At 40.0% G+C, this 17,470-nt stretch overlaps 1 protein-coding gene across 2 annotated transcripts in view; it reads right to left on the bottom strand.

The window, feature by feature from the left end:
- Nucleotides 1-4,623: 4,623 nt before the first annotated feature.
- GNG2 (G protein subunit gamma 2) overlaps nt 4,624-17,470 on the bottom strand; it is a 115,398-nt gene continuing 102,551 nt past the window's right edge. For both annotated transcript variants that reach the window (XM_003408605.4, XM_023546157.2), the window contains exon 3: nt 4,624-5,950. In XM_003408605.4, coding sequence (XP_003408653.1) covers nt 5,822-5,950 — 129 coding nt within the window. In that variant the 3' untranslated portion in view covers nt 4,624-5,821. The remainder of the gene's footprint in view (nt 5,951-17,470) is intronic.

Genomic DNA, 17,470 nt, shown 5'->3' with positions numbered 1-17,470 from the left:
GTTAAAACCGATTGCCGTTGAGACGATTCCAACTGATAGCGAACCTATAGAAGAGAGTAGAAATGCCCCATAGAGTTTCCAAGGAGCAGCTGGTAGATTTGAAATGCCAATCCTTTGGTTAGCAGCTGAGCTCTTAACCACTGTGCTACCAGTGTCCCTCTTCTAGTAAGAGCACTTTAATTTCCTTAACTCAAACCAAACCCAGTGCTGCCAAGTTGATTCCTACTCATAACGACCCTACAGGACAGAGTAGAACTGCCCCATAGGGTTTCCAAAGCTGTAATCTTTAAGGAAGCAAACTGCCACATCTTGCTCCCTGGGAGCGGCTGGTGGGTTCAAACTGCCGACTTTTCAGTTAGCAGTCGTGTGCTTAATCACTGCACCACCAGGGCTCCTTTAAATTTCAGGGAACCACAATTCTGCCGATGGGACCATAGTGACAATGTCTCTATCTATGGGTGGGTGTGCATGTGAACCTGAATTGTTTCGAGGATATGGCCCAGGACTGTTGCTAGAACTGTTGTTATCTTTCTTCTGTGATGGCTAAACTGCTGAGATGCAAGCCTGAAGCTGACACTGTCCTGATGCTGCAGGGGAAGAAACCGTCCAAGAATTAAATCAACACAGAAGAAAGCAGAGCCAAGGGATAAGAGAGACATTTGATACCATCATCTGAGCACCTGGATCCAGCTGGACCTGAAGCAGGACCCAAGGTCACCTGGGATCTTGGGGCTAAGTTCTGATTCTCAGGCTTATGCTAGGTGGACTCTTGTTTGAGCAGAGTCTGTGCCAAGGTCACCAGGCACCACCTTTCTGTCACCTTAGGGTGAAGATGCACCCCTGCCCCAGGCCTCTCATTATTGACATGGAGAAACAGTAGGAGCTCTCGCTGAGGTAAAGCCTGGGAACCCATGACCCCCTTCATTAAAAATAAATCCTACGTGAGTCTCCTGGTTCTAAATAGAAGAAAATTTAGATTTGGGGCAGAACCGAAGGGAAAGGGATTTCCCTTGGCAAATTATTTGCAATTTGTGGATTGGAGCTGACCCAGCTCCAGTTCCCTCTGTCATTGTGAGCGCTGTCTAAAATGTGACCAGCTTATTAAAGAACGAGAGCTGGAGGCAGACTCTCACAGTGGGTCAACAAAGCGGGAGCCAGTTAAAACCTGTCAGCTTCTCCTCATAGTGTCTCATGTCTGGGACCTGTGAGATTCTCACCCACAGGTCACACGTTAACTCTCAGGCCAGGCACCCACTTCCTGCAGCTGGAGAAATAAGAGCAACCACACTGACAATTTGTGCCTTTCCTTAAACATCATGAAGAGCTTGCTGTAATAAGTACTTAAATTAGTGGTTTCTTAGACTACAGTGTGCAACAGAATGCATGTCCTCAGGCCCCACCGCCAGAGTCTGAATTAGTGGGCGACCCAGGTGTCTGCCTTTTTAATAGGCATCCCAGGTGATTCTGAAGCAGGTGGTACAACACTCTGAAAAACAGTGTTGTAAATGGAGCACTAGTGCCCAAACTCAGTGTCCCAAATCGGCCCTGTCATCAGTGGTTTAAAAATGCTGCTGTCCCTGGCACAAGTCCTCAGAGATCCAATGTTTCCTTCTTTACTCACTGGCATGATCTGAGGGACATAGGAAAGAAAGGCTTGGAGTCACTGAGTGGTGCAAAAGGTTAATGTGCTCGGCTATTGCTGGAAAGGTTGGAAGTTCAAGTCCATTCAGAGGCACCTTGGAAGAAAGGCCTGGCGATCTACTTCCAAAAAATCAGCCACTGAAAACTCTATGGACCACAGTTCTACTGTGGCACATACGGGGTTGCCATGAGTCAGAATTGGTTCACAGCAACTGGTTTTCATCCAAGTCTTTCCTGACTAAGAGTATTTCCCAGGAGCTGCTGGATCTAAAATCCACATGAATTCTAAGCATTTGCCTTCTCCAGGACTCCTTTTAAAGCCTGGACACCTTACTGAGAACAGCACTTTCTGTGTTCAGTTATTTTTTGTAAAGGAAAATTCCCAGTATGGCATGCCCACGGCATATTAAGGTGTAAATACAGCTTCTCTGTCTGCACGGCCCAACGCATCAGAGCCCTGGATTCTGCCCCACCTTTCTCTGTCCCCAAGGGTTATACCTGAGTTGTAGAAACCCAGGCAGAAAGGCTTTTAAAGAGTCTCATGTGAGTTTGTTTCTTTCTTAGGCCAGCTTTGTTAACAAAACGCTAAAGAAAATCCGTGGACTCCTATTTCCCATCCATCTTGCTATGTGTGCTCAGATCCTTTTCAAATTAACCATGTAATTGATGGGGCAGGTGGTCCAAAGACGTTCCCAATGAAATCAACTGCATAGGAAATGAATCTGAAAATTCCATTTATTAAAACAAATACATTGTCCATGTGGGATGAAAACGCGTACATCGCATTCAGGCTTTCCTGCTTTAACATTTCTGTATTTCCTTCTCTTAAAAAATCACATTACATAGATCTTATATAAGGAAAAAGGCAAACATTTCTTGGGCTGTGAAAACATTAATGTATATGTAGCAATTCACCATTGCCAGGAGCAGCTAGCAACAAAGTATAAAAATCCCTTACGATAACATCCTTGATTTTCTCAAAATTCCTTATGTGAATATGATGTATGGAGAGATTTTTTTGTTTAATTTTTCCTTTGAAATATTAGCAAAGTCAGACCCAGGTCAAAGTACTTACTTGGATTCTCTGATTTATTAAGTGTTACTTGATTTAAAATTGAAAAAATAAATTTGAAACAGCAGTTAATATTGAGGGTGATGCAAAATTGTTCTTTTTTTTCTTTATAAAGTCTGCATTCTAAATATGGAGGTTATTGTTACTGTCTATTAACTAATTCTGGGGCAGATTTTCATTACTATCCATATATTATATATAGAAATTAATTAGGGCCTTGAGTAATTAAGCTGCATTTTCCTATTAGTTACCCCTTAAGAGGAATCCTGGTAATGCGGTGGTTAAGAGCTCAGCTGCTAACCACAAAGGTCAGCAGTTCAAGCCCACCAGCCACTCCTTGGAAACCCTAGGAGGCAGTTCTACTCTGTCCTATAGGGTCACTATGAGTTGGAGTCGATTTGATGGCAATGGGTTTGGTTGTTTTGTTTTGTTTTGGTTTTTACCCCTTAAGGTACAATTATGCTAGTGAAAATGATTATTGCATTTCTAAAGGAGCTGAACATCTTTAAGCCAAACCAAAAACCAAACCTCTTACCGTCGGGTCGATTCTGATTCATAGCGACTCATATAGGACAGAGTAGAACTGCCCCCCGGGTTTCCAAGGAACGGCTGGTAGATTTGAACTGCTGACCTTTTTGGTTAGCAGCCAAGTTCTTGTGTAGTCAAACAAGATTTTCCCCTTAATGATTAAAAATATCAATAAGCCAAAACTCATATAAAGACTGGTATTATAATTCTATACTAACAGACATGAAATTATGAAAAAGCTAAAACATACTCTTTAAATTTAATTTCAAATGGGCTGTGTATTTCCTGCTTCGCTTTCATAAACCTGGTCACCTGCAGCTGGAACTCACTTAACCTCTAATTACCAGACTTGAATTATGGTTCTTCCTGAACATTTTAATTCCATTTTAATTCCTTCAAAGATCTAGATTTATATGGAAATACAAAGAGTCAGTCTGAGAAAAATAAATAATGTGGATTATGAAAATCATCTAGGTCTTATCATGGAGCCTTAATTACTCCTGAAGCATGCTTTATTCCCAGTTGTTTTTTGTGACCGTGTATTTAATTCACGTTTTGGCTCATTTTTAAAATGTGATAAGGTTTTAGTTGATTCCACAGTATTACTAATTGTACAATACTGTAGTTTAATAAACACATTCCCAGTTTTTTCCCCGCTATATCTTCATCAGTATCCTACTGACAGTAACAAATCCCAAAGTTTGGACAGAAGTATCTTGTCACAAAAGCGCATTCACACATTTCACAAATGTTTCAGTCCCCCCTTCCTCCCACCCAAATATGAGGTTTAATTGGCTGGGTTTGTGTTTTCATAGCATATCCATAAAAGGAGCTAAGGAAAATATTTGACAAGTCTGTTTCAAAATCTGTCCTTGGCATATTTTTTATCTTCTCTTTTCTTTCCTTTCCATACCTTTTTTTTTTTTTTTAAACCGGAGGAAGAGAATGGAAAGGAAAGAGCAGATAATAAAATTAATTGGGAGATGGTCTTTTGGGATTTCAAAACAAAAGAAAAGATGTACTTGAGGCCCTTTTTTGACTGGGAATGACACAGAAATAAGTGACAAAGGTTTTCAGGCCCCCATTACTGACGGAGGCTGTAGCTACAATAAAAAATCATTCTCAATATCATAACTTGGGAAGAGAGAATGCTAGCTGCAAGGAAGTTATAAAGACTGAAAAACACTAACAAACAAGGCAGAGAACAAAAACGGTTTCATTGAAAATATGTGGTGAGTGAAAGATGAAAACCATGTTAATGGAAAAAAGAGCCTGAAATCTTCCCCAGTGGAATTGGCTGTGGGGGCTTTACCTGCCACCCAAACAGTTGGCTCATTGGACCTGGGGTCCTCTCCCTGACAGGCCAACTGCCAGGGTTCTAGAATGGGTCGCCTTCTCTGGAGCCTATAACAAACAAAGGAGGGCCATGGTTTTCTTGTTAAGAAGAGCAGAAAGCGTTATTTCAATCTAGAATTTCTGTGACTTAGGGAAAGAAGAGGGACTTGCTTGTTCTATGGCAAAAGAAACTCCCAGCTGATGGTGACTCTTTCCATCTCTTGCCTGGTGGTATGTGTGCTGCCCTGGATCCTGGATAAAACCAAAATGCTGCTTTGGATTCTGGAAAATATTTTGAATAGGCATTTATACCACTGTTAACAAGGAGATATTTTAGGCATGGCTAAGGCGCTGAAGACGTCTCAATTTTCTAAACATTAAGTTTTCCCACTCCAGAATCTTTTCTCTCTTGTTTCTTTTCCCAGCGTTTTCATAGAACAACAAAACTTCTGAATGGATGTAACAGACAGACATTTTCATGCAGTATTACTCAAAAATTGTCACAAATATATGAAAGCACCAATCACAACACATCATTTAGTTTTACTTGCAGAATCAAAGCTATCATGTACAAATGTTAGGAATAGTGATAAGAGAACACAGATAACCGCATTTTTTTTCTTTTTTTAATTACCATGAGGAGACATGTGGGGATCATCTCCATAAACATTTTGGGTACCCTTGGAGTTCCATCTCACGGACAAGTCGAGCCTTAACTCTGTACTACTCTAATTGGGGGGCGAAGGGGAGAGCTAGGAGGAGAGGTGAGGGAAAAGGGAATAAAGAAAGCAAAGAAAGGCACAAAGACATTAATGTCATTAAACCAAACTGTGGCTACATTGGACACTCAGCTTATCAAAGGGTATTCTAAAGACAATATTCATTCCAAGGAGGTCAGACATATCTTAGCTCAGCACAGCTGTCTGTTTAATATTCATTTTTTAAATATGAAGCAGAAACATAAGGTTTTGGGGGGACAGCAGAAAGGAAGTGTCACCAATTTTATCTTTACATATTCCTCTCCTCCAGGCAGTTGTGGAGATATCAGATCTCTTAGCTCATGATGAGGGTCAGCTTTCATTCTCATAAAGGGGGCTGGTTCTTTAAACATGCGGAGCCTGGAGCTTCCAGGATGGTTCTCCTCCCTTGCTTTAAATGCTGTGGACTAGAAAGGTGCCCACTTCGCTAAAAACTCTACATCAGTGTCCCAGGAGCCCTGAGGCTCTTCAGGCTCCTTGTGAAGATTTAGAGGATGGCACAGAAAAACTTCTTCTCCCTGAATGGGTTTTCTGATGCTGGAACTGGGGTCAGGAGTGGATCTTCCTTGGCATGAGCTTCACAGTAGGCCATCAAGTCTGCAGCTGCCTTGGATACCTGGAGAAGAAGACAAAAACACCAGAAACTTAGATGAGGCATTGAGTAAGGTATAGTTTAGTTGTCAGTCAAGGCCCAGGCTTTGGAGTCCAACTGCCCGGATTCCAATCCTTGCTCCACCACTTACTGACCCCCAAAACCAAACCTGTTGCCGTCAAGTCAATTCTGACTCATGGTGACCCTGTAGGATAGTGTAGAACTGGCCCATAAGGTTTCCAAGGAGCGACTGGTGGATTTGAACTGCCAACCTTTTGGTTAGCAACCGAGCTCTTAACTACTATGCCACCAGGGTGCTGTGTGAAAATGAGGTAAGATAACCAACCTCCCTAAGCCTCCGTTTGTTCATTTGCAAGGAAAGGAGCTGACAGTATTGATCTCACAGGATTGTTGCAAGGAGGTTTAGGAGTAGGGTGAGGTGAATGAGGTACCTATGGCAGAAAATTTACGGGAACATTCACTGCCAGGGTCATGCAAGTGCCATTCTGCCTTGTACAACCCTGAGAGTGAGTATGTCTCCTTAAATGTTGTGTCCTGGGTACCTCACTTGTTTCACCCAAGTCCTGTCCCCAGTTGAAAGGGTTAGATGAGATAATCTGTTTAGTGCCTGGAACATAGTAAGCGTCTCATACAGGGTAGCCATTATTATCATTCTATAGTCATGCCTCTCTGCTTCAAAAGTTGCGCTAGGTATCCCTGAAACCATCAATATGACTTCCTTTTTTAACCAAACACACATATACACACACTTCTTCAACCAGGCGTCATCCCTTTTAGGGAAGTCTCATTGGGATGCTGGTCATTGCTCTTGGTGATGCTGTCATTTCTCTCCACATTGCTGTAGCTCCTTGTTAGGAGTTTCCCATAATACATTTCTTTGAACAGTTTTGATGGTGGCAAATTTTCACTACTTGAGGGTAGATTTAGTTTTGGGAAATAAACTAGAAATCACTTGTAACCACATCTGGGAAACAGGTGGTCAATCAACCTGAAGAATGCCATTTGGGGTCAAAAACCAGCAAATCAAGAGTCACTTTCTTATGAGACATAATACACTCGCTCTGAAGATCACTCCAAAAGAGTTTTCCATGCGAGAGCAACATCACTTTACCACTATGATAGTCCCTCAAAGTGACTACCGAAAGGATAATCCTCTGTATGAGTGAGGTAGATGATACTATTGTTTAAAATATTTGCTGTCCCTGCAGGTGGATTATACTTACTCACACAAGGACATCAGGCTTGGCGATGTGACATATGACTTGCTCTAGCCAAGGAACTGATAATTACTGGTGATTTTAATGCAAAAGTTGGAAACAAAGAAGAAGGATCAGTAGTTGGAAAATATGGCCTTGGTGATAGAAACAATGCTGGAGTTCAAAGTATAGAATTTTGCAAGACCAACAACTTCTTCATTGTAAATACCTTCTTTCACCAACATAAACGGTTTTTTTTTATATACATTACTTCGCCAGACGGAACACACAGAAATCAAATTGACTACATCTGTGGAAAGAGACAATGGAAAAGATCAATATCATCAGTCAGAACAAGGCCAGGGGCTGACTGTGGAACAGACCATCAATTGCTCATATGCAAGTTCAAGCTGAAACTGAAGAAAATCAGAGGAAGTCCACGAGAGCCAAAATATGACCTTGAGTATATCCCACCTGAATTTAGAGACCATCTGAAGAATAGATTTGATGCATTGAACACTGGTGACCGAAGACCGGACGAGTTGTGGAATGACATCATCCATGAAGAAAGCAAGAGGTCACTGAAAGGACAGGAAAGAAAGAAAAGACCAAGATGGATGTCAGAGGAGACTCTGAAACTTGCTCTCAAACATCGAGCAGCTAAAGCAAAAGGAAGAATTGATGAAGTAAAAGAACTGAACAGAAGATTTCAAAGGGTGGCTCGAGAAGACAAAGTAAAGTATTATAATGACATGTGCGAAGAGCTAGAAATGGAAAATCAAAAGGGAAGAACACGCTTGGTGTTTCTCAAGCTGAAAGAACTGAAGAAAAAATTCAAGCCTCAAGTTGCAATAGTGAAGGATTCTATGGGGGAAAATATTAAATGACACAGGAAACATCAAAAAGAGATGGAAGGAATATACAGAGTCATTATACCAAAAAGAATTAGTCGATGTTCAACCATTTCAAGAGGTAGCATATGATCAGGAACCAATGGTACTGAAGGAAGAACTTCAAGCTGCTCTGAAGACATTGGTGAAAAACAAGGCTCCAGGAATTGATGGAATATCAGTTGAGATGTTTCAACAAATGGACGCAGCGCTGGAGATGCTCACTTGTCTATGCCAAGAAATATGGAAGACAGCCTTCTGGCCAACTGACTGGAAGAGATCCATATTCATGCCTATTCCCAAGAAAGGCAATCCAACCGAATGTGGAAATTATAGAACAATATCATTAATATCACACACAAGCAAAATTTTGCTAAAGATCATTCAAAAATGGCTGCAGCAGTATATCGACAGGGAACTGCCAGAAATTCAGGCCGGTTTCAGAGGAGGACGTGGAACCAGGGATATCATTGCTGATGTCAGATGGATCCTACTGAAAGCAGAGAATACCAGAAGGATGTTTACCTGCGTTTTATTGACTATGCAAAGGCATTCAACTGTGTGGATCATAACAAATTATGGATAATATTGCAAAGAATGGGAATTCCAGAATACTTAACTGTGCTCATGAGGAATCTTTGCACATAGATCAAGAGGCAGTTGTTTGGACAGAACAAGGGGATACTGATTGGTTTAAAGTCAGGAAAGGTATGAGTCAGGGTTGTATTCTTTCACCATACTTATTCAATCTGTATGCTGAGCAAATAATCTGAGAAGCTGGACTATATGAAGAAGAACGGGGCATCAAGATTGGAGGAAGACTCATTAACAACCTGTATTATGCAGATGACACAACTTTGCTTGCTGAAAGTGAAGAGGACTTGAAGCACTTATTAATGAAGATCAAAGACCACAGTCTTCAGTATGGATTAAACCTCAACATAAAGAAAACAAAAATCCTCACAGCTGGACCAATGAGCAACATCATGATAAACAGAGAAAAGATTGAAGTTGTCAAGGATTTCATTTTACTTGGATCCACAATCAACAGCCATGGAAGCAGCGGTCAAGAAATCAAAAGACGCATTGCACTGGGTAAATCTGTTGCAAAGGACCTCTTTAAAGTGTTGAAGAGCAAAGATGTCACCCTGGAGACTAAGGTGCGCCTGACCCAAGCCATGGTATTTTCAATTGCATCATATGCATGTGAAAGCTGGACAATGAATAAGGAAGGCCAAAGAAAAATTGATGCCTTTGAATTTTGGTGTTGGTGAAGAATATTAAATATACGATGGACTACCAGCAGAACGAATAAACCTGTCTTGGAAGAAGTACAACCAGAATGGTCCTTAGAAGCAAGGATGGCGAGGCTGCATCTTACATACTTTGGACATGTTGTCAGGAGGGATCAGTCCCTGGAGAGGGACATCATGCTTGGCAAAGTACAGGGTCAGCAGAAAAGAGGAAGACCCTTAATGAGTTGGATTGACACATGGCTGCAACAATGAGCTCAAGCGAAGCAATGATTTTGAGGATGGTGCGGGACCGGGCAGTTTCGTTCTGTTGTGCATGGGGTCGCTATAAATCGGAACTGACTCGACAGCACCTAACAACAACAACAACAAGCCAAGGAAATGTGAGCAGAAGTGGTATGAATCAATTTTGGGCAGAAGCTTTGAGAACCAATACATAGTTTGCTATGCCCTTTTCCCTCTGCCATTTTATTTACCTGAAATAATTTACTGAGAGTCACCTTTTAACAAATGGCACACTGGCCACACCCTTGATTTTTTCCTTGCTCCTGGGCTGGGTTGATTAGACCTTTGACACTTTAAATTTTATGGTTTGCTGAGAATGAGAATCAGTTTCATCTTCTAATCTTATAAATCCTAGAATTTTTGGACTCTCTCTGTTTTATTTGTTATATATCAGATAGAGACAATATTCCAGATCGAGGTTCATCTATCTGCCAGGCTCCTGAGTGAAAGTGACGTGGTGTGGAATGGAAGCTGACCTGTGATGGACATGTGGTAGAAGTAAGAATTATACCGGAGAATAGGAAAAAAGGATGTCTTTTGTTACTGCAGCAAAACCTAGCCTATGCTGACTGATATAAAAAGGTTTAGGTTTTGTTATGTTTGTTAAAAAGCACTCTCACTTTTTAGTAGACATTATATTACTTTATGAAAGATTTTTATTGTGCTCCTGTTTTGTTCTAGACATGTGTTTTCTTTTTTGATCTTCACAATAGTCCTGAGATAGGAATCATTGTCCTGCCTGAGGCTCAGGCAGGTTGTATGATTTTTTCAATGTCATACAATAAAGCGGGTGACAGGAAAAGAAATTGAACTCCAGTGTTCTTCCATTAAGCCATAGTCACCTACATATACCCTACTGAAATGTGGGGCTAATTCCAAAGGTTGAAATTGAAATTGTTTATTTACCTTCATGAAACGCTACCATGAAATAATGAAAGGAAACAGCCTTTCTAGTCTTCACTCATATATAAAAGCAAAGGAAAGACTTTCAGACGGAGTCTTGATCGCTTTTTTGGGGTGCTCCCTTCTTGGTTGAGTAATAGTAATTATTACACCAAATAGGAAATTACTTGTTACACAGTAGAGACTTGACGATAGTAATATCTAAAACTCACTTGTTAAAAAAAGACCCAGCAGTATCCCTACTCATTTGCAACACTCACACACAAATGTGTGGCAGGCATTTTTTTTTTTTTTTATTTTCTGATATAGAAAATGCTATACTGGGCAAAAGAAGCCCTAGTGATGCAGTGGTTAAGCACTCAGGTGCTAAGGAAAAGGCTGGTGTTTCAAACCTGCCAGCTGCTCTACGGGAGAAAGATGTGGCAGTCTGCTTCAGTAAAGATTACAGCCTTGGAAACCTTATGGGGCAGTTCTACTCTGTCCTATAGGGTTGCTATGAGTTGGAATTGACTCGATGGCAACAAGGTTTTATACTGGGCAGAATAAACAGCTTAGAGTTGCTCATATCTTATATTTGAATATCTGATTCTCAACAGTTTCCTTCTCAAAATACATTGTATGTTTTACCCTGTTTCCTCAACTAAATTGCAATCTCTTGTGGGTGAAAAGTCCAACACAATGTTATAATCATAGTAGTAACTAGAATAATAGCTACTACTTATAAGTCCTTATTATGGGTCAGAATTGTGCTAACCACCCTACATTACATACATTACATACAGTATCTTATTTAATCCTTACAAAAACATTATGGGTTGGGAGGTATTAATATCTTCATCTTAACTACGGGAAGTTGAGGCTTAATTAGGTAAGTGTTTACCCTACATCTCACAGCTAGTGAGCAGCCAAGTTGTAGGTATCAGTGTTCCTGATTTAATCTTTACGAACGCTCTTCCTTTCTAACCCATGGTTATCAACCTCGTCTCCTACCTTACAATAAGCCACAACAAAAGACTTCCTAGCAGGTCTTCTTGCTTGCAGATTATCACTGCTAACGTTCTGTACATGGCTTCTTTTACATTTCACATCTCTAGGCCCAGTTGTTCCATGAAGTTTTCCCCCGCTAACTCTAGTCACTCTCTCCCTTTCCTATCCAATTGATTCTTCCTCCAAAAGTATCTCAAATATACTCCTTATTGTCATCTCTATTGCAACTACCCTACTTTGAGCCTCCAGCTTCTCTCTCCATGATTACTGAAATAACCTCTTACATAAAAAAGGTATTAATTTGTGTTCCCTAAGGGGCTCATAAGGAGCCCTGGTGGCACAGTGGTTAAGAACTTGGCTGCTAACGAAAAGGTTGGAGGTGTGAACCCACCAGCCACGCCACGGGGGAAAGATGTGGCAGTCTGCTTCTGTAAAGATCTATAGCCCTGGAAACCCTATGGGGCAGTTCTATTCTGTCCTGCAGGGCTGCTATGAGTTGGAATCGGCTCAATGGCAACAGGTTTTAAGGGGTTCATGGATAGAATTCAGAAGGTGGTCTGTGAACTTCAATGATGAAAAATTCCATCTTTATTTTCATTAACCTCAAATTGAAATTTAGTATTTCCTTCTATTGTAAGTCTAGGTAACACACTATACTAGCATTAGCAGCATCTATGACTTATGACTTAGTTACCAATGTAAATCAGATATTTTCAATCACATTAGAGTTATTGTAGACATCTCAGTATCTCATTTATGCTCATCTACTTTACAATTATAGTGGTCATTAGACTCACTATCAGATCTTATTATATAATCAGTTCATAAAGCAGTAAATATATAAATATATTACAGATGAGTTTTAAAAAATATTTTGATGAACTGAATTTCAATATAATTAATTTCCTTTGTAATTTAAAAACATTATCCTAAATATTTCATAACATGGAGGAACCTGGAAGGCATTAGGCTCGGTAAAATTAGTCAGTTGCAAAAGGACAAATATTATATAAGACCACTATTATAAGAACTTGAGAAATAGTTTAAACTGAGAAGAAAACATTCTTTTGTGGTTACGAGGTGGGGGGAGGGAGGGTGGGAGAGGGCTATTCACTACTCAGATAGTAGATAAGAACTACTTTAGGTAAAAGGAAAGACAACACACAATACAGGGGAGGTCAGCACAACTGGACTAAACCAAAAGCAAAGAAGTTTCCTGAATAAACTGAATGCTTCAAAGACCAGTGTAGCAGGGGCAGGGGTTTGGGGACCATGGTTTCAGGGAACATCTAAGTCAACTGGCATAATAAAATCTATTAAGAAAACATTCTGCATCCCACTTTGAAGAGTGGAGTCTGGGGTCTTAAACGCTAGCAAGCAGCCATCTAAGATGCATCAATTGGTCTCAACCCACCTGGATCAAAGGAAAATGAAGAACACCAAGGACACAAGATAATAAAGAGCCCAAGAGACAGGCCACATGAACCAGAGACTACATCATCCTGAGACCAGAAGAACTAGATGGTGCCTGGCTACAATCGATGACTGCCCTGACAGAGAACACAACAGAGAACCCCTGAGGGAGCAGGAGAGCAGTGGGATGTAGACCCCAAATTCTCACAAAAAGACCAGACTTAATGATCTGACTGAGACTAGAAGGACCCTGGTGGTCATGGCCCCCAGACCTTCTGTTGCCCCAGGACAGAAACCATTCCCGAAGCCAACTCTTCAGACATGGATTGGACTGAACAACGGATTGGAGAGGGATGCTGGTGAGGAATGAGCTTCTTGAATCAGGTAGACACTTGAGACTATGTTGGGATCTCCTGCCTGGAGGGGAGATGAGAGCATAGAGGGGATTAGAAGCTGGCGAAATGGACACGAAAAGAGAGAGTGGAGGGAGAGAGTGGGGTGTTTCATTAGGGGGAGAGTAATTGGGAGTATGTAGCAGGGTGTATATAAGTTTTTGTGTGGGAGACTGACTTGATTTGTAAACGTTCACTTAAAGCACAATAAAAATTATTAAAAAAAAAAAGATACATAAAACCACACAAAGCAAATGTATAGCTTAATAAAAAAAAAAAAAAGTATTATAAAGTGAAAAAAGAAAACATTATCCTGAGAATGAGTCCATAGGCTTCACCAGACAGCCAAAAGGGCCGCGGACACAAACAAGTTTAAAAATACCAATCCTAAATATCTCCCTGCTTTCACAACTATGCCCGCAGCAGTATTCTCCATACCACAGCTAGAAAGATATTTTTAAAATATAAATTGGCTTATATCGCTCCTTTGCTTGAAACCTTCGGTAGCTTCCCATTGTACTTCGTAAAAAACCAAAACAGCTGCATGCTTTGGTTTGTGATACTTAAATGGGGTCTGACAATTGGGTGGTAGTAATGCATCAAGGTTAATTTCCCGATTCTGACAGTTGTATTGTGATTATGTAGATTGAAGTCCTTATTTGTAAGAAATACGCACTAAAGTATTCAGAGATGATGGGGCATCATGCTGACAACTTATTCCCAAATGGCTCAGGGAAAGCATAACCCCTTGTACTGTACTTGAAACTCTTCTGTAAGTTTGAGAATATTAAAAAAAAAAAAAAAGCAAATTTTAACAGAAAGGGGAAAATGGAAACTAGAGACAGTGAATATGAACAAGTTTTCAAGGGCCTTCACTCAAAAGGGAGCAAACAAATGTGACAGTTGCTGGCAAAAGAAGTAGCAAGAAAAAGAAATTATTTTTTTTTTAAGCTGCAGAAATTAACAGTATGTTTGTATACTTATGGAAATGATGATCTAGAGAACCAAAAACTGATGACGTCCTTGATTAGAGAGAAGGGCTCTGGGGCACAAGTGAAAAAATTTGTTTATGATGAGCATGTGGAAAGTTGTTATTTTTATTTGGTTTCCCCAGATTGAGAATTGCTGAAACCCAGCTATCCGGCAACCTCACCAAACTAGACTCAGGTGGTCTCTACATAGCCCCAATGAAGGCCACCAGACTGTGACTTTAGGCTCCAAAAAAACAGGAACCTACTCTAGGCAGGCTCTCTGACAGCCCTGAGAAGCAGCAGTCGTCGGTAAGGATTTTAATGGAGCTCAGTCTTCATCACATTCTGAAATTGAGGCACATCTTAAAATTGATGTTGCAAATGCTTGCAAGCCATCAGGCCAAGAGGTAAGCACTGATGGGTTGTCACTGGCTCTGCCCTTGAAAAGTAAGCATTCAGAGTATCAGTCATTCAATCTCCCCTTCACTTGAGTTGCTTGCAGTAATGGAGCCATCCAGGGTTGACTTAACTTTAATTTGTTGCTTAAAAGGATTTTCAAAGATTATACTTGAATTGAGGCTTGAAATGGGATGTTATTGTGTATATCAGAGGCCTGGCAATACAGTTGAAGGCAAAAGAAACTCAAATTTCTGGGAAGAAATCAAAATTTTCAAACTAAGAGAGGCTGGTCTGACATTAGTCTAGAAAGATCTTTTACTCAGGCCATAAGCTGTTGTCTGACTTTAAAGAAAGGGTTTACTTTTCTCTGAATCATTAACAGTTTATTCAAGTAAGAAAAAATTAAAATATCCAGCTTAAGCAGTAGTAATGTAGAAGACACCTCAGTATTTTTTTATACGCTTTGGAATTATACTGCAAATGTGAGAAGTGCTATGGAAAGCAAGAGCACTCATGTAGAGAATGGGAAGCAGTACGTTACTGTGATGCCCTGTATCTCTGCCTGTGGCCAACAGTGAGCCTAAAGGATCTTTCTACTATGATTGTGAAGAGCGCTCAGGATCAAACTTTGATTGTCACACTAGAGAAAGTGTAATTGTATGAATAAAAAAATCCCCAAACTTATTGCCATCAAGTGGATTTCGACTTACAGTGACCCTATAGGACAGAGTAGAACTGCCCCACAGGGTTTCCAAGGAGCAGCTGGTAGATTTGAACTGCCAACCTTTTGGTTAACAGCTGTAGCTCACTGCAGCTCTTAACCACTGCACCATCAATCGTATGAATAAATACCTACTATTTTTTATTTATAAAATGTGTGACTATTATAAGTAACTTCCCCTGCCCCCCTTCCAATGTGATACTAAACTAATGGGACATATCAATAAGATCTTTTGAAAGGAGGAACTGGAGAAATCAAGTTTCAAAATGACAGTCATCAGTAAAAATATACTTATTCTATTTATTAAAAGAAGAAAGATATTCAAAATTGTCATCCAAAATAGTTACATTTTTTAAGAGAGACTTCATCTGGCCTATAAACTAGGTTATTCAGAAAAATTATTTCCCAGAGATTTCAAAGTACCAGGGTTTTACAACACTACTCTATCTTCAAGGTGCAATGCTAAGCATGTACTTGGTGCTTAATGAATATCCACTACCATAAAAATGAAGTTCTATATTTAACTATTAATGCATTCCTGAATTCGCTTTTATTTATTTTTTTGCTTCATTTTTAGAGACTCAAATGAATGAGGATTGGCCACCTTTGAACACAGCCTTCTGTTCTACAAGTTGTTTGATAAACTGTACTGATTTTTTTATCCTTGCAAATACTCTCACAATTGATCTATAAGGAGGATTGCATCCCCTTCTTTCCAATAAAATGGAATGTAATCATTTTAGGGAAAGGACGCTAAAACGGCCCTTTTAAGCGGTAGAAAAATACTTGAAAGAGTCCCACACTAGGCTATATGGCCTATATGGCCTATATGGTTTAGGACCAGGTATGATGCCTGAGTGACCTATGTCTCGGTACAGCACTCCCTGAAGTTCAATTCCAATCTATTATGAGTTAGCTATCAGAAAGATGATGTAATCATTAGAAACATTCATATTTTATCCAATAATTTACATGTATTTGTCAGTTATGAAAATCATTATGTTCTTTTTATGTTGAACTGTTTAAAAAAAGAAGGTCTGTAAATGCTAGCTACTTTGAACTGTACACATGACATGAAACAATTAACTTATCCTTAAAGTGATCAGTTCCCCCTTCCATTGGTATTTCATTTGAATTCTCACCTATTACCACAGTTTTATTTGGCAAATTACATTTATGGTTAGAATCTCCAAAACCAAAAATGTAACTGGGAATATCATGAAGAGCGTAGTTCCTGGTGTTTTGTTATATGACACTTTCAATACATGAATTGAAAGCTAGTCACCAAAAAGTGTTTACTGAATGCCTGTGCACTTCAACACCATGAAGGATACAAATAAGTAAACAACATGGTCTTTGACTTTAAGGACTGTGTAGTATAGTTTGAAAAAAAATTGCCTGATGGAAGTGAAGTTAATTTGTAAATTGCTATAGTATGGTAAGAATGGAAAAAGAGATTCAGGAACAATTGGGGATTTGAGCTGACTAAAGGAAGATTGAGATTTGGATAGGCAAAGAATAAGGGGAAAGGCATTCCCAGGGAGGGACCAAGATTAACTAGAGAGGCGAGAATTGGCATAGCACATTCTTAGGAAAGTAAGGAGAACCACCTGGAAAGGCCTATTGGGAATACTGAGGAGAAATAAGTTTGAAATTTTTTGTGGGGTCAATTTACGGAGCACCTAATTAGTTAAGAAGCAATCATTTCATCCATGCACCTTGCCTTAGTTTTTTTTTTGCTCTTACTCTTCTATCTACATTATTCTTCATAATGCTCACATCGATCTCTGTCAAGTAACACTTTCCAGCTACAATGATTCCCACCCCTCCCTTACTATCTATCTACTATCTATCTATCCCCTTTCCATCCATGTGGGTGGATTAATTCCTAGGAACCATTTTAGTATCATGTGGTTCAACTCTGTCAGTTGACTGAAACAGGAGATGGCTCATTTTTACCAAAACAGAGATGCTACTCTAGGAATAGGGAACTGAGACTTAAAGGGATTGAATCAAACTATCTCTTTCTTTGTGGAGCTGTAACTGTGACTTATGATTCTGGGAGCCATGGGCTGCCATCTTGTGTCTGTCATGCGGACCAGGTTGCTGAGAA

Source organism: Loxodonta africana, chromosome 10 (assembly GCF_030014295.1).
Source record: "Loxodonta africana isolate mLoxAfr1 chromosome 10, mLoxAfr1.hap2, whole genome shotgun sequence".
NCBI classification, from domain to species: domain Eukaryota; kingdom Metazoa; phylum Chordata; class Mammalia; order Proboscidea; family Elephantidae; genus Loxodonta; species Loxodonta africana.
The sequence above is the reverse complement of the archived record's forward strand: the minus strand, read 5'-3'. Positions and strand labels throughout refer to the sequence as shown.